This window comes from Colletotrichum truncatum (genome assembly GCF_014235925.2).
Source record: "Colletotrichum truncatum strain CMES1059 chromosome Unknown Contig_0004, whole genome shotgun sequence".
NCBI lineage: Eukaryota > Fungi > Ascomycota > Sordariomycetes > Glomerellales > Glomerellaceae > Colletotrichum > Colletotrichum truncatum.
The window spans coordinates 800876-821400 of record NW_027222401.1 but is presented as its reverse complement, the minus strand read 5'-3'; the positions used below and the strand labels follow the sequence as shown (position 1 = coordinate 821400).

Sequence of the window (20525 nt, the reverse complement as noted above, 5' to 3'; positions counted from 1 at the left end):
CGCATCTCGTGATGGGCAGCAGAAAAACGGTGGACCAAGGGCAGGGGCCATTCCGAACACTGGCTGGTCGTCTTTCAAAGCCAAGATGTTGGAGTAGACGCATGTATCTGCGGGCGGCTACCGATCTAGGCATACGATTGTTCGTCTGATGTTTGGGCACACCCTTAAGCACCATTAAAGGCCATGCGCACTCAACACACAATGCAACCCCAGAGCAAGATTCCACTACCGAAACGATATTTATCCTGCCGGTTTTTGTCTCTGGAACCAAGATGCGGAAAACTCTGGGTCTGGGCTTGTTTAAAAACGGAAAACGGAAAACGGTCAAGTCAGCTTCCTTGGTGACCCTTCTTCGCCCCCCCCCCCCCCCCCCCCATCAAAATGGCCTGTGGCTTGATGTGGTTCATGTAAGTAGGGCTGAGGTGTGGTGCAGAGCACAAAGATGAACTGATGCTGAATACGCGGCCCTGTACACACGGGACGTGAGCAGAGGGCAGTTGGGGCTGGATCAACTGTCAATCCAGCCTGATGGGCGCCGTTGCTCCGTGTCCCAGGAAAAGCAAGTGATCCTCGGTCGCACACCGGCGGTCTTCGTCCTGTCATTTCTCACCATAGTTGGGTGCTTGAACGCCGTTGGTGAGGCATGCAAGCAGAAGTCCCTGGCACCAACATCTAGAGGCTTGAAAGCAGGCCGCAGCAAGGGGTCATATGATGGGCGTCGAGACGGCTTGAGAGCTTGGGTATTGCTGCCGTGCTTTAGCGATGAGTGTACTGCATATGCCATTGCAACACTGCGCCTCTCGCCTTCTCCCACAGCACGCGCCCAGCAGATATTGAGACCCACGAGATCCCGAGCCTGACAGACCCTCTTTCTCCAATTTTTAACAAAATAACGAACTCGCACTTGGGCTATTCTGGGCTTTGTGATCTCGAGCCGATGTAACGGGCGCGCGCGCGCACCGCACTTTTGGCACGTGGCGCGGCCTAGTAAGCAGAAAGGGAGGGTTGCTTGCGAGCACACCTCCATCTATCCATCGCGCGGCGCCCGCATCAGACAAAGATGGAGGGAGAGATGAGAAAGAGAGATGGGGTGGCACTCACTCAGCTTCGGTCGATTTGGAGCGCAACGGGCGGGATTGACGCCTGGTGATTTGGTGCACCCCGCAAAAAGGCGCAGCTCTTCCCCTCTCGTTGGCTCGTTTGACGGCTCGGTTCGCATTCCTCTGCTCCATAGGATTGGTCTCCTGACAAAAGGACCGATCTGGTTCGCCGGTCTTTTGCTGACACCAAAATTTGGGGTAGGTAGGTAGGGTGAGATGATGTCGATATGAGAAGGTGGATTTTTGGGGGAATGGCGGGGAGGCGGGTGTTTTGCATCTCGGCTCCGTCGGACGGGGCTCTGGGGGGGGGGGGTTGATGGGATATGTGTGTGTTAATTTCGAGAGACAGGTGAAATGAATTTGTACCTGCTTGTCAGGACCCTTACTCGGTTAGATGCGAGGTTGCGTTGTCTGGGGCCCGGGGGATGGTTGGCTGGCTGACTGACGGGGGCGAGGAGATTAGATTGAGCTGAATTTGTATATCGACCGCAGCAGCTGCAGCTCGGTTTGACTGCAGAAGGGGGTAGCAACAACAGAGGGTTCAGCTACCGTAGCAGGCCTCTCCATTCAGTGTCTGGACATGTCTCGACAGATGTTGTGTTGTGTAGCGGAGACCATGTCCGTGGAGATTGGACTTATTGGACAAGGTAAGCCACGAAGATTGTGCACTACCGAGCACGCATAGCCAGTCCATTGCTGTGCAGCTTCTCCAATTCCAGGCTGAGCTTGCCACTGGCTGAAAATTTAAGAAGCACCAATAAGACAGCGGGCAATACTGCCAGCTTGAAGAGCCAGGTGTCTGAACGCAGTGACTCAAGGCCTGGAAGAGGAACTTACCAGATTGTGTGATGTCTAAGGTAAGGTGGTGTGCGTCTTTGATCATGAGCCGGAAGTTGCAAGGAAGTTTGCATAGGAACGAACGATTGTTGGCTTAGTGGGTTCTCTCATCAAAGTGCGCAAGCAAAAAAAGCACCGCTTAGATGATGCTGGAACACCGAAGGATCATCATGTCAAGGTTGACAGATGCTTCCACCTCTTCAGGGGCAAATCTTGTGCGGGTACTTGACCTTATATATATATATATAGACTCATGGTGTTTGGCTGATGTAATTTGAAGGTATTCCTGGCCAAGAATCATAAGAGAACAACTGGAAGTTGAATAAAGAGTTGACTGCAGTCGAGAGATCTAGGCCTACGATGCGGAAACCTTGGTCTGAACTATGGCCCTGAATGTCGACTTGTCGCTCATATAGCCGGAGTCGACTGTGCTTCGCAATTTTCAAACGGGAACAATTGTTTTCTTTTTTTAGCTGTATTTATGTGCGAGACACCTTCGCTGCAAGCTGCGAGTTGAGCTATACGCACTGGATGATACAAATAAGCCATCCCTATGTCTGATCACGGCAACCTGGATGGTTTTGCATCTCCCGTGGGCAGCTTCATAAAGTCTAAGGACTTGTAAGATTGTTTCAGATCCTATGGAAAACTTTCCGAGATAAACTAAGTAACAGTGGTTCCCCCTAAATCACCGACAATCTCCTGTTCCCATGGCAAAGAAAAGTCATTCGGAGCCCCGTTTCCAGAACACTTTGCAAAGATCTTGTCGTTGTTGCCAGGAGAGATTACACTGTAAACAATTGAATTAAAGGCATTCGCATATAACACACGGACAGGGATATACTTGGACGGATCTAGTACCATCTCATTGTGAGTGAAAGTGTTTCTTGCCCTGTCCTGCATTCCTCGTAGTTTGCTGTTGGCAGCTTTGAAATTGCCTGATAACGCATCGTTTCCAACCCAGACATACAGTAAGTCGTCGAAACCATCGATGTTAATTTGGAGATTCTGTAATTGGTTGAATTAGAAATATCCGCGGTAGGCAGCCACTATGCATGAGTTTTGCATAGTTGTCCCCACCGGGAACTGGACACCGTGGATAGTGACTGGGCCTTGGCCCGGATTCACACTCACTTCGACGAGGCCGGCTACGCCTCTATGGAAGGGAACTTTGCCTTGGATAAATTTGAGATCCACGGATTCTGCCTCTCGGCTACCGTCAGATACTGCACTAATGAGGGTGTCACATTCACCCTCGGTTTTATTCAAAGCATAAAGAGCAACTTGAATGCCCGGGGTGCATGAAAGTGGCCCGGCGTCCGAACTGGTCGTCGATGTGGTGGATGAGATGCTGGTCATTGTAGAAGAAAAACTGGTGATGTCTGAGCTGAAAACGGTAGTCGAAGTTGTCGTCATGGAGGAAAATGTAGAAGACGAGGTAGTGGAAATGATATCCGACGTTGAAGCCAGATTGGATGTTGCGATAGAGGAAGTGCTCGCCAAGGATGTTGTTGATATCAATATTGAAGTCGAAAGTGCAAGTTCAGAGGTAGTCGACTCAGAAACACTGTAGGAGCTGAGTGATTCGGAGGTAGACAATGTCGGTCTTGCTAATGTTGAGGCTATGGATGAATAACTTGTATCGATGGTGCTACTAGATGGTTGTAAGGCTGTGGTTATAGGAAGGCCTGGGTCCGTGAAGCTGCTCGAAAGTCCAGGACTCGAGAGCCTGGAAAATGTTGTCGTCTGGCGGCTTGTTGGGCTTACAGCAGGAGATGTTTGCACGTCGAGAATCGAGCTAGGGAAACCTGAGGGGAGGGCCGAGGCAGAAATGAGTTGTCCGTTCTGACACTGTTCCGCTATAGCAATCACGGAAGGTTAGCATCTCCTGTAGGGGCATCGAGTTGACTCTGGGCGTAAACCGTACCTCCGTAAGTTACAAGCGAGACAGGCACACAGTCGGGAGGCCTTGATGTGAATGTAATGTACACTCGTCCGCTGACATCTTGACAAAACTCTGCCTGGCCGTTGGGCAGTAAAGGGCTAGAGAATCGAAGCGTGCCTCCAACGTTCTCAAAGGTCGTTGTGACAGAGGATCCTAGTGGTGGTTCCGTAGTACGTAGGAGCTTAAAAGTTTCGCCAGCGGTATAATGAACTGGCACTCCTTCATCCAAGAGTTGCCCATTCGTGAGAATAAACGTTGAGGCGCTATCACAGGTCTGGCGGTTTGTAGAAATGTCATGGTTCAGGAAACCACCAAAGGCCCTTTTATCTATGTTTCTTTTCGTCGAACGAATAGCGGGGACAATTAGGAAGATCACCGGTTGAAGAGCCGGCCCACTCGGGGTAGAATTAAAAGCTGAGGTGGTAAGGGAAGATGAGGCTGCTGAAGACGGCAATGGCGTTGATGCTGACAGAAATTGTGTCGACGACAATTCAGTGGTCGCAGGAGAATTTGAGTTTGCTGATCGGCTGGTGGGAAACGTCAATAAAGAAAGGTTAGGAGATGTAGGTACGAGTCCTCCAGTTGAGGAGTTTGCGTCATCCAGCAGGTTGGTCGGAGCAGGATTTGCGGCAACTGTTCGCACCGGTTCAAGATAGGTTGACAGGTAAGTAATGCACCAGCTCACGGGCAGTGCATCAGCACTATTCGCAGACAGAACGACCCCATTGACGTTGCACAATGCGATCAGTGAGAAAACAAAATATCGCAGGCTCATTGTGTGAGTGAAAGCCAGGAGATTAGCAGAAGGAAATATCGGCATATTTGTTGCTGAGAGAGATAAGAACCTGAAGAAGCCATGACCTCGGAATATAACAGTAAACACCCCCCTAAAAGATGGAGAGAATAATGGGTGGTGGTATGATACCAAGAATCCAGTGATATTACCGTGATATTGTAAACCGAGTTATTGGGATTCTAGTCTGGTGTGATTGGGTGGGGCTCGAAGCTCAAATTCTTATTGAACTCGACGGAACATTTGCCCCTAGGAATGGAAATGTGAGGAGATCCAAAACGGTCGCGTGAGATCTTGGGAAGCGATAATAAGAGATTGAGGCTGGAGACTTGGCAGCTGAACCGACATTTTAACGTTATGGCGAAGCTAGCTGAGAAGACACAGCATTCCTGCGTGAAATATGAAGCACCTCCCTTGATGCACGAACTGCCTGGAATTTCGCTTCACTCTGTTCCAGGCTATGCTTCCCGTCTCCTAGAGTGCCATATACTGCTCCACATCAACAAATCCATGTCCTAGTGAACGAAGCTTGATTTCCACGATGAAGTTACAAGACGCAAGCTGTCGAGCTCCCGGATATCCTTCGTTCGAAAACACTTCGGCTTTATAGAAGCATTATCCCGTATATACTCACACTTCTTCGCATATAATGAAGTTTTGAATGTAAGCAACTGAGAGCAAAAGAGCTTGGGTAAGGGGTGAGCCTGGTCAGGGAGGCATCACATTTCTTTCTCCTGGAATTAAGGCGCCCTCAGATTTCCCTACTCTCAACTCACGCATCCTCTTTAGTCGTCGCCAATCAATGCAGTCTTGTTCTTAGTCTTTCTCCGCTGATATAAACAGGATAAGTACGCTGCACATGGTTCTCTACAGAGTATTTATGTCCGACTTTATTCAAAATATTCATATTATTAAATCAAATATGTCTTTGGCACTTAGTGTAAGAAGCACTGGTTATCAAAGGACAGATTTGTAATTAATTATCGCTCTATTGTTGTGGAAATGGCCTTAGGGTCCCGTGAAAGCTATCTCGGCATGTCCGTGGTTGGTAGTGTCGTAAAAACCTCCTGTGGGTAGCAGCAGATTGCCCACCAATGTCGTTGCCTTAGACTACCTAGACGATGCCGCAACCTCTACAGACTTTATGGTGTTATGGCTTCTCTGCTACCTTCTTTTCCCATTGTTTGTCACCTCTCCTGTCACAACTGACGATTCAACCAGTGCGCTAAGATGATATGTGATCTTCTAGCGTCGCGCTGTACGAAACCGAACAGCTGCTCATTCAGCTGAACATGCTTTTATCCTATTGATTCTTTCGAAACTTAGAACGGCGCGACTTGTGGTTTCGACGCCAAGCCAGTAGTTACATTTAGATCAAGAGATAGACCGCCGCCTAACTCGATGAAGGAAAGCCCGAAGACTCGCCCTGCGGCTGAGGATAAATACGCTACCATGGTTTTATCTTCTTAGGTTTAAAGAGGCCGACACAACTTCGCAACAGTTTCAATTGCAGCATGTCCTATTTTAAGCCTCTTCCGACCTTCGAAAAATAATTTCTTTACTGTACCAGTTTAACGGCCAGAATGCCGCGATTGGCAATTTACGTTGTGGCATTGAGCCTAGTGCTCCTCAATGTTTGTGGACTTGCAACGGCACTGGAATCAAAGCAAAAGTTTTGCACCAAAGATAAAGCTGTCTCGAAGTGCGTCGCAGCAGTAAACAAACACATCATCAAGACTGTCCTGGTGTCGAAGTACTGCTCAACGGTTTTGGAATGCCCTCCTATTTCCACCACGACATTGAAAGGCCAAGTCACGTCAACAAAGACAAAGACAAAATCCTTTGTGTGGTCTTGGTCTGAAGCGGTAAGCTTGATAACCTGGAACTGTATCGTTAAGAGCTTTGCTAATAGGAGAAATTCTTGAACCCAGTCCGACATCACGACGACTACAACCACATGGTCTTGGACTGTAGGTGCCCACTCCCCTTGGATGTCATGTACCAACATGGTGATTGCAGGATACTACTACTGTACCCATCGCGTCAATAACTAAGAGTCCAACATGGACTATAGAGTACGTAAAAAAAACCCTCTGTATTTAATAACTTCCAAGCTGATCTTTTAGAAAATTTGCCGTGAGCACACTTGGACCTGTCAAAAGGCACTTGGAAGAATATCGGAAGCTTCCGCCAAGGGTCAGATCCGCTTGTCCAGTTGAGGTTCAGAAAAAGGCCTGCGCGTGTCTTTACACCTGTCCTCCGATGGTAACAAAAGACCAACGAAAAACCGTCAAGACCATCGAGAAAGTGACTACTGTATCTGTGAGAAAAGCCCCAGCACAGAGTTAATGACAAGGCTGACTAGATACTTGTTCAAGGTCGAGACGGTATACGTTCCTTATACACTAACAGTAAATGACGTGGTATTATTCACCGAGACCCAATCTGTTACTTATACATATACAGTCAGTCTCCCTGCTCGCACAACGAATGCCTCAGATGCACTAACCAACTACTAGAGCGGGATTCTGGTTACCAATACTCGAACGGCAACATGCACGCCTTCTGCCTCGAATCCATCCTTTTACCTCTCAGCCACCATTTCGCCTCTTCCCACTCCGCTTCCATACAACGGAAAGTATCTGCAGGCTGAACCAGATTTTGACTGGTTTCAGGAGGAGGGGGCGCTCTTTTGGCCAAAGTACACGGCGGGTAAGGATGAGGCGACACTCTTCACGCTAGACAGCCAAGGCAGGCTGGTAACGGAGACATCCTATGGTTTACACTACCTCGCTGTAAGCCCGTACAGCGATTTCGAACTAATTCAGCTTCTGCCCGAGGCTTGGGTGACCATACGCGAGTGGTATTTTATCTCCTGCAAGCTCATCGCACCATCTGGAAGATTTACTGGAAACTTGAAAGAACTTAGCTGTAATGGCAGTGTCTTCAACCTGGACACATTCCAATGGTGCCCCATATACCAGGAATGGTTCCGTTCCGGATCCGTAATTGGGCAGGAGTTGTCTGTTACAACACCCGATTGTTTCCCAATTACCTATTTGGCGGTGCCAGCTTGTGGCTAAAAAGGCTATGAGAAAGAAAGTAGATGTACAGTTGACGGTTTGACGATAATCAGCACGATAGCAAGCATTAGTTGAGTCAAAAGACTTTAGTTTTATGACTACATTGTGAACAAGAACGATGAATATTTACCCTTTTTTTTTTTTTTCTTTTGGCGAAACTATGACGACAACTGGTTCCGGAATAGATCATTTCTGCATCAGCACACCACGCAAGCGACGTAAATAATCTGGACTCAAAAAGCTTTTCGTAGCTGAGTGCCACCCTAGCTAGCCTTCTTTTCAAGTACTCGGTTAGGCATCACCCTAATGGGCTTCACGATGGTCATTTGGTAACATGTATACGTACTGGTCACGATCTGAAAAATAGTGAGTGGAAGTCGTAAATAATACCAAAATCAATCGAGCTGTCTCTACTACTCCCGGCATGACTGGCCACCATTACACCATCCATCTTCATAGACGACTTCCCACTATTGCTCCCACATCTTATGAGCGATCGACTCAAGCCTTCTTTGCCTTACCGCCCGCGAACCACTCCTTTAAGGAGTTGATATCCTCGTTACTGAGGGCAGGGCTGTCGGTGCCGTGGAGAGAGATAACGTATGCCACCAGGCTTCCCGATTGCTTCGGTTTGGTGGAAAGGCCCTTTGATTCGAGAATGGCATTGGCTTTGCTTGGGTCGTTGACAAACTGCTCCAACAAAGCCAGCTCGTTAGAGTCGAGAACAGGTTCGGGGCCGTCATTGCGCTCGATGATTTCTTTGGCAAGGGTATGATTGGCCAACAGCTCAGCCGCAGAGGGACCATTGTATGTGGTAGCCATGGTGTGGTTGGGCGGTAAGTAGTTGAACTGGTGAGTGTGATGAAGAACTGTGTTGCTGCTTGAAGGGGGATAGGCGGATTGTAAGACGTTGTTTCTCGCCTTAATAATGAATAATAATGAGTGTAGTTGGGTGGATCAAGATGTGACTTTCGGGTTCAGGGCTACCTAGGTTGATGCGGTGTGTATATACTTTTCTAATGGCACTGGTTGGCAATGGTACAGTGTCGTACAATGCTAGGCAATGAACTAGAACATGTGGCGGTGACAGAGATGACCATTCCACAGTTGGATTAAACAACTCCCAAGCGGGCAGGTGATAGTGACCCCTACCGCTTGCCCCCCTCCCCGCAGCTGGCAGTATCAGGAAACACACTTGTTCCAACCAACAAGCACATACGACTGGCCAATTAAACTAACTAAACAAAAAAGGATGTGAACGATGACACGAAGCCTACCCGCCAATGGCGATAACCTGACATGATGTGATTCTATTCCCGTCGGATATCAAGAAATCATAGGCGGGGTAAATCAGAGCAAAGCTGTGCGGGCTCCCAGTGTAGATTGCATACGGCTACCAACATGCTCAGAATGCTTCTCAGGTGCTAAAACATGTCTTCATAGACCCGCCATAATCAGCGTGAATGAAAATGTCATTCACTGGCCACTGCCACCCAGTTCTCGTGCACACAGCTCTAGTGCCCTTTTTCAAGCTACGTAAGATGCTCAGTTCTTCGACGCCGCCAGAGCAGCAATGTCATCATCCGAGAACTGGTATTTAGCCCAGGTGGAATACAGAGCCTCCGAGATCTCGTCCACAGTCTTTCCGGTCTTGGAAGCAAGATTTCCAAGCTCCTCCTGGGAGATCTTGCCACGCTTCACCTTGGAAGCCGCCAGAGCAGCGATGTCTTCGTCCGAGAACTGGTATTTAGCCCAGGTGGAATACAAAGCCTCCGAGATCTCGTCCACAGTCTTTCCGGTCTTGGAAGCAAGATTCCCCAGCTCTTCCTGAGAGATTGTTCCGCGGCGTAAGGAGGCTGCGGCATCAGTGGCAGGGCCGGCTGTTATGTAACACGTTAGCGCCGCCTGCGCATGGTAGAAGTGCAGGCTGAGCAGAATAAATAACATGGCGATGTACATACCATGCGGCAGGGCCATGACCACCGCGGAGAGAATTGAAATGATGACAACGGACTTCATCTTTCCTCGATTTGGTGTCGGACAAGCGCTAGTAGTTTGGCTTAGTGATAGAAACAATATGTGTAAAGATGTTGTCTGCGTCCTCGAGATGCTCGTTCGTTTGCGATATCAAAGGTATTTGACCGTTTGTTGCTGTAACCATTCTTGATTGCATTCTAGTCACTTTTGTGATGACAATCCGGGTTCTTCCCAGCCAAGAACCTATCACAGAGCTAGCTTGTCAGCATGACTGATGACATGCAGCACACCTGTCAACCAACTTCCTTGGCCCCCACTATATTCAACGACCTAGCTCTACTCAATAACTTGACGCGACTGTTTCGCCTGGCGGCTGCGCAATCTTTTTTGGAATTGTGCCCCTTACATTCATAATCACATTGATAGCAAACGACAGAGCAACTTGTGGCAGCTTTGGTACGTGATGCAAGACTCGGAAATGAGTGTCAACGATACCATCTCCCCTTCCTTTTCTCTAGATAGCGATGAGGAGGTCAAAGGCCTCTTGGAGCCTTCGGTTCCATGGTCGCAACCCATCAAACGTTACTCTTTCTTCCGATCCAACCTCCACATTGCTCTGTTATACGTCTCCAATGCATGTCTTCTGATACTCCTTGTCTTCACAACAACCCTCGCTTCACGCGGCGATCCTGCGCTTGCAGTATGGTGTAAGTATGTAGCAGCTTGTTCGATATGTGGGTGACGCTGATAGACTCTTTTGATTTCAGCACCCGCAAACAGTGCCGTCGAGTATGTTCCGAAGCAGCATTTTCGAGCGGCACTCTTCAATTTGACCGAGTACATGGGGTATCCTACAGCGGACGGGAAAACCGACAAGCTATGGAGCGATCTTTATAACTGTAAGTCATTTTGGTCTCGGTTCTTTCAAATTCCCTATATTTTAGCGGAGCGCGAACTCACAGCGAAGCAATAGTTGGCATTTCTATAATATCAAAGGAGGAAGCCTCAAAGCTGCCATCCCCCACCATTGCGATTCCAGGAACTGAAGACTACCTCGTTGAACTGGATGTCTGGCATGAGCTGCATTGTTTGAATGATCTCCGCAAACTACTTTATCCGGAGGTTTACGGTGGGCTGCTGGAAGTTACCTTGTCCAATGGAACTATTAACCGAGATACGGATGCGTTCCGTCACTGGGACCATTGCGTGGACTCTATCCGACAGACTCTCATGTGCCATAGTGACGTCTCTCCAATACCTTTCCACGTCAACGTACCAGCGAACATTGGGATCTTCCCAAGACTGGCAACCACGCACACCTGCAGGAACTTCACCAAGATTCAGGAGTGGGCGAAGGATCGCTGGGCAGGAGATTGGGACTTTAATGTTAACGAGACCAAGGCACAAGAGCTTATAGAAGCTTCGGGTTTTGACAACAGCCCCGAGGAAGATATCCAGTTCTTGTGGAGGCTGTTTCCTGGAAACAAGTGGTTTAAGTACTGGCGGGAGCACGAGTACACCAGGCCTGCAACGGCCAAACAGGGCAATTAAGCTGTGCGAGCGGGTTGTTAAGAGAGAAAGGAGGTGTCACAGGGTATATCTCAAACAAGCGAAGGCATTTGCGTTGTTCATCTATATATGTATCACATATTCTGTCACTTTTCACGTACTCGTGTGACTCACCGTTGAAACTTTTCTTGGGAAGACTTAATGATTGTAGAGGCAAATGAATTTTTGGGCTCTCAGAAACCTTTGTTCATCACACACAGTTGGAACCATATTCGTACGTAGCAGTTGGTATCGTATACATTAAGAAGTGGTACAGCCTTCCTGAGTCCTCTTTCATAAGCTTCTACATGCAAGCCCACGGAGCTCAAGTACTTCCTCCTGAAGCTAACATCGTCACTCGTTGCCCCCTACCCAAATCCTTTGCATCGAACGGTTCTGAGCGTGACTTGTCGACTAACTCGTGTACAAGCTGGCTGTTGGCACAGTAGTGCTGATTTTCCAAGCCATCAATGACTGCCACTTTCGCGCCAGACGGAATTACTCTTGTTCTCGCTGCTTCGATTGTATCGTCCGCAGCACATACGACAGCCTGCAAAACCAATCAGCATATGCGGCATCGTTTGCGAAGATACGTGATGTCATCAGTGGATAGAAGAAATTGTATTACCTGGGATAAGTAGTCTACACAGTGAATTAGGTGGTCCTCTTGGGAAGCTGGTTGATTTTCGTCTACTCCTTCAGACCTTTGCGTGTGGTGATGGTGCTCTCCGCCACCCTCGCTGTAGGCCGCAAGATGCTTGCGAATCATGTCCAAGCAGTGCAACTGGTGATACATGGACACCCCGTAGAGCCTGACTTCTCCATCAGAATCTCTCAGCCGCAGAAACTTGTTGTTTCCCCCTCTAAAAGCTTCGCTGAGGAGCGAGTGGTGTCTTTCCCGCTGTAATCCTGGAGAGCCAGGCCCATAAAACGATCTGAGCTGCAATTCTGGAGCAGTATGTTGTTCAGACTGGCACCTTGCATTTGGTGAGTTACCTGGCAGGTAGGAAAAAAAGGATCGCAGTCGTTCGTTGTCAATGAAAATGAGATAAGTTGCAGTAAGACAAGGAATCAAAGCCAACAACAGTATCAAGACAAGTAGCCGACTGCGGGCAGGGTATGTCGACCAACGGGTGCCCGGCGTTAAAGATCTTGAAGACATCGCTACAACAGACGAGTCTGTCTGTCGAAAGCTCCGAAAACTCAACACCGGCGATGTTTTTCCGATTAGCACGTACTGCAAGCGGAATGAGCTCTCTCTCTGTTTGAAGGGCGTTGCCAACCACCATGTCGAAGTAGCACCAGGCCAGACTCCCCGACTTGTCTTTCGGGAGGGCACGGCGTATGCCGGCTTTCGGTTGCTGACAGCTGGGCTTGTCATGCTGACTTCGCGAAAAGGTCATCAATTTGCGTTACGTTGCAATCTGCACGAAGCCCCTTGCACTCAGGGGGTCACTGTATCAACACCCCGCAATCGGAAGCTCGGTGGTTGTCCCGTCGCGGATCTCAGCCCTTCCTCCATGCAAGATTCGCTCGAAGTGGAAGACCCCACTGGCCAACTCACCTGCGATGCAACTTTAGCTTCGACTCGAAGTGTGTACTATGTGGGCATCGTCACCAAACAACTGCCTTCCTCTACCAGCTTTCTGCCTTGGTTGCCCGTGAGTACATTGGGGCACTTCATACCTACTCCAACGCGGAGGAGCACGGGAGGTTGGCAGCTTCGTTGAGACTCTAACAGAGCTCAGGACTGGAATTCTTGAATTCAATTATTTTCTTTTTCTTGTTTTTATATATATGCATAAACGGCTGCAATTATATACCCATCGATTCAGATATTTCTGCTCAACGATCCTCGCCTTGAAATGTTCTCCCAGGACCAGGAACTTGATACCTACTGTAACCGCAATTTCGCACGTTAATCTACCTTTACGCAATCTCATCTCCATGGTTTCCATCGTCTTCATGGACATCAAAAAACCCATGAAGCTCCTTAAAATGCCTGGTCATTCGGTGAACTTTCGCGCCAGGGGGCGCTTTCAAGGCAACAAAGGGTTCGACAGATACGGCGTGCTCGTTTTGATACTTCTTGATAGCTCCGTAATCGCGACACTTGTGTTTTGCACTGAAATCTGGGAATGGATGTTCCACGCCGTCTGTCCAAATATGGGTGTATACGTCCGTCGTGGCCTGGCACATGATGCTCTGAAGTAGGTACCAAATGCAATGTGACAAGTGCAACCGGTGCATTTCGCCAGTCTGGTTGTATCCCTTGGGGTACGACTCGCCATAGTAGTGTTCGAAGTAGGACTCTCGTCTCAGCGCATCGAGACAATGAATTTGATGGAAGACATCGAGCCTTCCGGCATAAACATCATCCCCAAGACCCCATTCTGGCGGGAACTTGACTGCATCTTCTGGATCTTTCCCCATAGACTCAACGTCTTCACGAGAGAGTGGAATAAGTCGCAAATCGCCCAGCCTATCCCACGCAATATCAACCTTGAGGCTTGGCTCCTGGCGGTAGATACTAACAGGCTCATTGAGAAGAAGTGTGGCATCGAGTTTCTTATCGAAGAAAGGAATATCCCCTTCTTCTAGCAGAGGGGCTATGTCCCTGGTAAGTGAGCTGTAAATGACCCGAAATGGCGAAGAAAGCTTACATGGACGCGATACTTGCTTGAGAAACCAGTTCCCTGATGCCTGCGATTCTCGGCCACTGTTCGATGGGATTGCAATACCGTTGGCTACCAGCATTGCAAGGCTTAGAAAAAACAAGCAGATGTTCAATGCCGTGGCAGCTTTTAACGCTGGTAGCGACCAGACATTGGCCTCAAGAATGTGCTTTTCATGCCTACATGGCTCCATTGACCCGTTTAGAGCAGTGGCATCTTCGTCATCTCTAGAGGCGATTCGCTTGTAGCCGGGAACCAAAACAAAAGCAAAAGATCTTTTAAACAACTGAGCCATGTCTTGAGTGTCGGAGGGGGCAAAAAGGAAGAAGAAGAAAAAAGAAAAGGAAACGACGTGGAGGCTAGACTACCTCAATGCGATGGTGTAAAAGGTGGTTCACCGGTTACTGCATGAGAAAGACGGTTAATTTGGAGAGGTCGGGGACGCAGTGTGAATTCGTGCCCATCATGAAAGCCAAGAAAAAATATCGCCATGTAGATGCCATAGCAATCGCCAAAATCTAGATTATGATACCTTTTGTCATCATGGTGACAGTCACACTATTTGTGACAAACATATCAACTAAATGACACAGGCCATGGACCTTGTCCCTTCATTGGCCCGAAAATTCATCATACGGGAATACGCATCAAAGAGGGGTTTCAATGATGACAATGCGTCTCGGCTCATTTGGGCTGCCGAAAGGAGTAACCGTATGCAGTGTTGCATATGATGATGTTGTCAGAATTTGTTCTTCCCAATCCCAAAACCTTACTGGGTGCATGGGCAACGACCTTGAAAGCGAAGCAACTCCCGTGACCACGTTACTACTGGTAAAAAGGGGATTCTATTCTGATGAGTAACTTTGAGGGGACACTGCCGGTTGGGTGCCCTCGACATTACAGGTAACATTCGAGCAGTCGAGGTATCGGCCGGTTATTCCTCCAGCCAAAATTATCATGGCTCGAGACTATCGAGACCAGTGCCACGACTCATCGACCTACACCATTATTGGTTCACAAGAAGGCAACGACTATCATCAGATACAAACTTCCAAGGCACTGCCTCTCAGTTTGTGGTTTGTTATTTCGTTGTGTGTTGTTTGCGCGGCCGAAGCGGTGGCGCTGTTGTTATTGACAACCGGGGCAATGACATTTGGGCTGGATAAGAGCACTTCCACAGTAAGAACCGTTGAGACTAGTGAGCTACCGCGAGACTCTGCTGACGGACGTTCAAAACAAGGAGGCACACTTGGTCGAGTTTCAGAAGGATTCTCGATTCCATGAACTGTACACCAAGGAGTCAGTCAAAAAGGCATGGGCGATTTACAATCTTCGTAAGTCCTCCTTGATGAGGGTTTACCTTGACACTGGTGCTGAGCATCACATTTGCAGCACACGGTGCCTTTGTACAGCCACCAAATATTGCGGATCTAGGCCTGAGTCCCAACAACAACACCGTGATTGATGGCCTGGAAAACGTCTTTGCCATATCTGCTTTCCACCAGCTACACTGCTTGCAATCGCTTCAATCAAACCTCGTCGACCTCGCCAAGAGCCGCAGAACGCCGGAGGAAACGTTGCAGGTTATCAAACATGCGTCCCATTGTGTTGAATATTTACGCCAAGGAATACACTGCGCGGCTGATAACACCCTGGAGGGACCTAATCTGGAGGGGCCAGGCGGCGACAGTCTGCTGCAAGTCTGGGGTGTTCATCACAATTGTCAGTCATGGGATGATCTTGTAGACTGGAGAGACAAGTATGCGATACCGCAGGTCCCACCAGAATAACCGGAACTGTTTTAGTAGTCAGGGAGCGAAACAGGCTTGTGAACAAATTAAATTGCTTTTATCTTTCGCACTTACTTCTGCAGGTCTGCGACATATGGTCGTGAAATGGTGTTAGATGTGGGGGTGGGCTGATGATTCTCGCAACACGCAGGAATTGAGTTCCAGCTGTGTTGGGCGAATTTGTTTTGCATAGGCGCCTGGAGTTCGCGCTTCGCTATAGCCTACTTGATGATACCACCTTACAATTTGGGAACAAGCCAGTCTGGAAGATGGGTCCTCGCGGCGCGCTGCAGACCGGGATGGATTCGCCGGGTGAATTTCTTGGTGGGATACGAAATTCATCCTGGTTCGACGTATGTGAGTCTCCAAAACGGGTTCACCATGGGTTAGGGGTAGGACGCAGCGCTGCATCTAAACCCCCGAGCACCTAATCAAAGCGTACGGGGCTACCGTCCCCGCCATGCGGCAGGCGTGTTAATGGCGGATGTTTATGGTGTTGATGGTTTAATAGGGCTGAGGGTTTGATGGTGTAGATAGTAACTCTATATGAACCTTACACAATGGTGTGAACCTCCCCATAGAGGGTCCTCAAATGAAATACTTTCCCCTCTTCTTCTTCGTTGTTTGAACTTTTCTGCTGCTAAGGTTTTTGTTGTTGAATTTGCTGCGCAAATATCCACAAAGACCCCTGTCAATGGCCTCTGAAAAGCACAAAACTGGACATCAAGCCCTACCAGCCGAGACAGAGTGGAAGGCTCGTCGCAGAGAGCAAAATCGAATAGCACAGAGGAATTGCCGTCAGTTCAACATTCGCTACGGTTGAAGAAGCCTACCAGTGTATTGAACTGACTAGCCGATACAGGGCAGAGAAAGGCAGGCCACCAGACGAAAGGCTCAAGCAGTGCAGGTGATGGGGAACGGTGCGACAAGAGATCTTCGTCTTCGTGGCCGCAGCATGAAAGCATAGATCGCATACAGCTTCCCGCGTTGATGAAGAACAGTCAACCAGATGCTGAACTAGCAGACGCATCATTATTCTTGGAAGGTACCCAAACCTCTACGTCTATTGCTGCGAAAGAAAGCCCAGAAAGTACAAGTCTGCATGCGTCGTCACATCTGAAAGAGCCTGTTCTAGACCCTGGAGAACTATTCGATTTCAAAATCACCGAAATGCTTACTGGGACTCACGACAGCGGCTTTGATCCGTTGTTGATGCTTTTTGAGTCATCAGTCGAGCAGAACACAGGAGCAGAGCAAAATGACGGCCATGATGGTAGTGAAAAAGTAAGTAAAAAAGCATTGAGTGATCCTGTCGTGGCATTTCAGCCTTGCTTAACACATTTTTTGTGCCTAATTAGGAAGCACGCTTGTCATACACAACGAAAAGTCTGCAGGGTCTTGGACAGAGAGGGGTATCACCAAGAGAAGAGTTCGGGAAAACACCTCTACACATCGCATCAGAGCTTGGGCACGCGGATATAGTTGATATTCTATTAGACAGCGGAGCACAGATAGATGCCGTGGACGGCTACAGACGGACATCTTTGCAATATGGCGCTGAGCAAGGACATAGAGGGATAGTAGAAAAGCTGCTGGGCGCAGGCGCCGACTCAGAGATGGTTGACGGGAACGGCATGACGGCTCTTCACATCGCAGTCTGCGCTGGCCATGGCAGTGTTGTAAAGCTTTTAGTAAGGAATGGTGCCAATCCAAACATCAGAGTAGGCTTCACGTCTCATTCCGATTAGCGGAAGAATCAATCCTAGACAGGAAGTGGACGAGGCATAGCTTCGAGTACCCGTATGTAGTAAGCACATAAAGAAACCATTCATCAATCATCAGTACTTCAATTTTGAAAATAAACCGGCTCTTGATAATTCATACCTAATTCCGCAAAAGGCCTTCTTACTTAGGGATGTCAAAGTATATGTGGTGGAGGATATGTCACCTTACTTGTATTAGGAAAAGACAGTATTGTAAAATACATTAAACAGTCTTGAATAGCCACTCTCGGTCTCAAGTAAAGTAAAAGAACTTCTGCCTTGGGGCAGCACAGCGGGGCAGCAGGCAACCTTGTCAATTAGAGGGAGTTGAGCAAATAAATGTTCCACACTTTGCCTAACTGCGGTGTTGATCCTTTCTTCAGCATCATAGTTCCCTAGTATCACCTGTTCTCATAAGGTTCCATTTCACCCTATCACATCACTTACCAGCCAAGAGTAATGGCAGAAAACATGTTTTGAAGGCACGGGGAGTCGCCATCAAAAACGCCGTCTAGGCATTGAAACAAACAAGTGTCATTCAATGGCTAACTCCCGCAGTAGCATTTGTTCAGAACTAACAAACAGAAACCTTGAATTGTATTATGGTCCCTCAGAGCAAGCTTGCAACAATAGGTCAGTTGCCCTGCTAGGAGAGGCGTCTAGAGCGATATCGCAATCCAACAACTTAGGACATTTTGTTCATGTAAACTATATTTCTGAGTAGAGAAAAAGCTGGATATACATCGTCCTTGCCCATGGAAGCTATAGGGTTGGTTTGAAGTTTTCAATTTGAATATCTTATCACGAAAGCATGAACGTCAAGATGCGTTTTCAACTTCGGAGGTTAAAAGCAGTTGGTTTTCGTTCGGCTGTAATTGAAGGCAGTACGGCCCACAATAATAGTATGAAGTCGCAGTTGAGTAGTCCAATATTGCTTTGGATTGCTGTGAGCTTTGTCATCTTTTACATCGCATCTTCAAATCCACCTCCGTCTTAACCCCTAAGACTAGTCGCATTCACCTCGACATGCTCCTCATCAGGCTTACTCTTCTTCTTCTTTTGTTCTTTATTATACAAATACGCCACCGTTGCTGTAATAATAGCCTGAGCACCGAACGCGACAGTCGAGAAAGTGAAACCTTTTCTGAATTTGGGCGCATCAACTTGTGGGTACGTCAGGAGCGGCACCCAAGCATTGAAAGCGTATCCAAGAGAGTTCATAATGCCGATGACAATGGCACGTTCCTCGGCGTCAGCACCGCAAATTTCATTCGTCCAGCTCATGCTCAAGGGGCCATAGGGCACAGAGGCGCGCTGCAGAAGGAAGGCAAACCATTTCAGTCCGACCGGGATATTCCATATAGCGAGGAGGAGAGCGGCAAAGCCCCCAAGAAAGGTTGAAATAGACATGATACTTGCACGGTGGCGGATGGCATCGGATATTATGGCAAAGGATACAGTAAGGACTAGCTGGATAGCCGAGGAAGCTGTTGGAATGATGTTCTGATACTGAGGTTAGTGACCGGGATGATTTGAAAGTTGTAAGTCCTTGGTGCTGTTGCTTACGATTCTTTCCACCGATTCGCCCCTGTCCTTAAGCCAAAGAGAGAAAGGGCTGACACTGCTAGAAGGACCAATGTTGATAAAGATGACATACAGAATTGTCAGGTAATAGACGTGCCATCGGCCTTTCATGAGTTAGTTCTCCACAACCCCAGTAAGGTAGGCAACCAGTTGGCTCTCAGCTTACCAAAGATTCGCTTGAATGCCGAGCGTCCTAGTCTGGTGCGAGGAGCACGACCAACGGCTTTCATTCGATTGCGAGCCATTGCACGATCCTGTCGCAGTGTCAGATGTGGCTTTGCATTGTAAAGACGGAGTACAAACCTTCTCGTCCAAGTAAAACGCTCTTGTGTTCTCGGGAAGGTCAGGAATCAAAAAGTATCCAGCTATACAAATCGGAAGACTGATAATGCCGTCCATAATCTGAGGTCAGGTAAGTTTCAAATCCTCGCACAGCAGAGCCAGCGTACTCACGAAAAGCCATTTCCAGCCAGCAAGTCCGTGAACCCCATTCAGGCCTTTGTACACTCCAGCTTGCAGGTAACCAGAAAACATTCCAGCAGCGGCCGACGAGGCGTGGAAGATGCAAGCCCGCTTTCCTAGCTCAGACGGCTTGTACCAAGATCCAAGAATCGTATGGGCCGCAGGGTAGTAGATTGATTCCGCCAAGCCCACAAAGAATCGGATAGCAATAACGTGGTTTGACGTCTTTGCAGCTGCCAGACAGAATGTCAAGACAGTCCATAACAGCTCACATGAAGGCACCCAGATGGAAGGGCGCACTTTGGTCAGCACAATTTGTGACGGAATCTGGCCAACAACATAGCCGATCGTCCAAGCCGTGTCAACAAGGTTAAGCTCATTGCCGTTCATAGCAAGGTCTTCTTTCATGCCGCTTACAAAAGCGTTGCTAATGTTGGTTTGGTCGAGATTCTTTATAAAGTACCCGAAACTAAGCATCGTGATGAGGAAGACGTCAAGTTTCTGGATGAAAACACGTTCCTCATGCGAGCGGCCAGGCTCATAATCCCATATGTAAGACCACCATGGTGGCTTTTTCTCTCTGTGTGCCGTAAGATTGCTGTTGGCATACGACTCGTCCACCGTCAGCCCCTTTGGGGACTCGCCCTCATGCTCGGACGGCATATCGAGCAGGGGCGTCACTTCTGAGGGACCCAGCGCGTTAACTTTTGACATTCGTGGGAAAAAAGGAGTTTTTAATGAATTCAGCTCCTCAGGGGAAACACAGGTGTGAAACATGTGAGAAACAGCCAGCTGAACAGCTTTGGAAAGAGTCCATACCGAAATTTATGTACTCGACCTGGGTTGTTGATAGCCTGGCCATCGCGTAAGCGCGCAAAAGGGCCTGTATCAACCTCAGATATAATCATAGAGTGGCTGTTGATGCTGATAGTGGGTTTAGAACGGGTCTGAGTGTTAATGATGTGCTG

At 48.3% G+C, this 20525-nt stretch overlaps 8 protein-coding genes across 8 annotated transcripts; 4 read left to right on the top strand and 4 right to left on the bottom strand.

The window, feature by feature from the left end:
• Positions 1-3805: 3805 nt before the first annotated feature.
• Positions 3806-4657, bottom strand: CTRU02_207028 (uncharacterized protein; the record flags this gene model as incomplete). The annotated part of the gene is made up of 1 exon (XM_036729355.1): positions 3806-4657. The coding sequence occupies one exon, from the start codon at positions 4655-4657 to the stop codon at positions 3806-3808; it is 852 nt and encodes a 283-aa protein (XP_036578862.1).
• A 2280-nt stretch (positions 4658-6937) lies between these two features.
• On the top strand, positions 6938-7758 carry CTRU02_207027 (uncharacterized protein; the record flags this gene model as incomplete). Its single annotated transcript, XM_036729356.1, has 3 exons — positions 6938-6997; positions 7054-7140; positions 7195-7758. 3 exons carry the CDS (start codon positions 6938-6940, stop codon positions 7756-7758), a joined length of 711 nt encoding a protein of 236 aa, XP_036578863.1.
• A 501-nt stretch (positions 7759-8259) lies between these two features.
• On the bottom strand, positions 8260-8580 carry CTRU02_207026 (uncharacterized protein; the record flags this gene model as incomplete). The annotated part of the gene is made up of 1 exon (XM_036729357.1): positions 8260-8580. The coding sequence occupies one exon, from the start codon at positions 8578-8580 to the stop codon at positions 8260-8262; it is 321 nt and encodes a 106-aa protein (XP_036578864.1).
• A 723-nt stretch (positions 8581-9303) lies between these two features.
• On the bottom strand, positions 9304-9777 carry CTRU02_207025 (uncharacterized protein; the record flags this gene model as incomplete). The annotated part of the gene is made up of 2 exons (XM_036729358.1): positions 9304-9638; positions 9720-9777. 2 exons carry the CDS (start codon positions 9775-9777, stop codon positions 9304-9306), a joined length of 393 nt encoding a protein of 130 aa, XP_036578865.1.
• Positions 9778-10213: 436 nt separating this feature from the next.
• Positions 10214-11286, top strand: CTRU02_207024 (uncharacterized protein; the record flags this gene model as incomplete). Its single annotated transcript, XM_036729359.2, has 3 exons — positions 10214-10442; positions 10503-10634; positions 10709-11286. 3 exons carry the CDS (start codon positions 10214-10216, stop codon positions 11284-11286), a joined length of 939 nt encoding a protein of 312 aa, XP_036578866.2.
• A 2331-nt stretch (positions 11287-13617) lies between these two features.
• Positions 13618-13884, top strand: CTRU02_207023 (uncharacterized protein; the record flags this gene model as incomplete). Its single annotated transcript, XM_036729361.1, has 1 exon — positions 13618-13884. The coding sequence occupies one exon, from the start codon at positions 13618-13620 to the stop codon at positions 13882-13884; it is 267 nt and encodes an 88-aa protein (XP_036578868.1).
• Positions 13885-16442: 2558 nt separating this feature from the next.
• On the top strand, positions 16443-17496 carry CTRU02_207022 (uncharacterized protein; the record flags this gene model as incomplete). The annotated part of the gene is made up of 3 exons (XM_036729363.2): positions 16443-16545; positions 16611-17032; positions 17107-17496. 3 exons carry the CDS (start codon positions 16443-16445, stop codon positions 17494-17496), a joined length of 915 nt encoding a protein of 304 aa, XP_036578870.2.
• A 1008-nt stretch (positions 17497-18504) lies between these two features.
• Positions 18505-20220, bottom strand: CTRU02_207021 (major facilitator superfamily transporter; the record flags this gene model as incomplete). The annotated part of the gene is made up of 5 exons (XM_036729364.1): positions 18505-19014; positions 19078-19199; positions 19262-19349; positions 19399-19497; positions 19549-20220. 5 exons carry the CDS (start codon positions 20218-20220, stop codon positions 18505-18507), a joined length of 1491 nt encoding a protein of 496 aa, XP_036578871.1.
• Between the last annotated feature and the right edge of the window lie 305 nt (positions 20221-20525).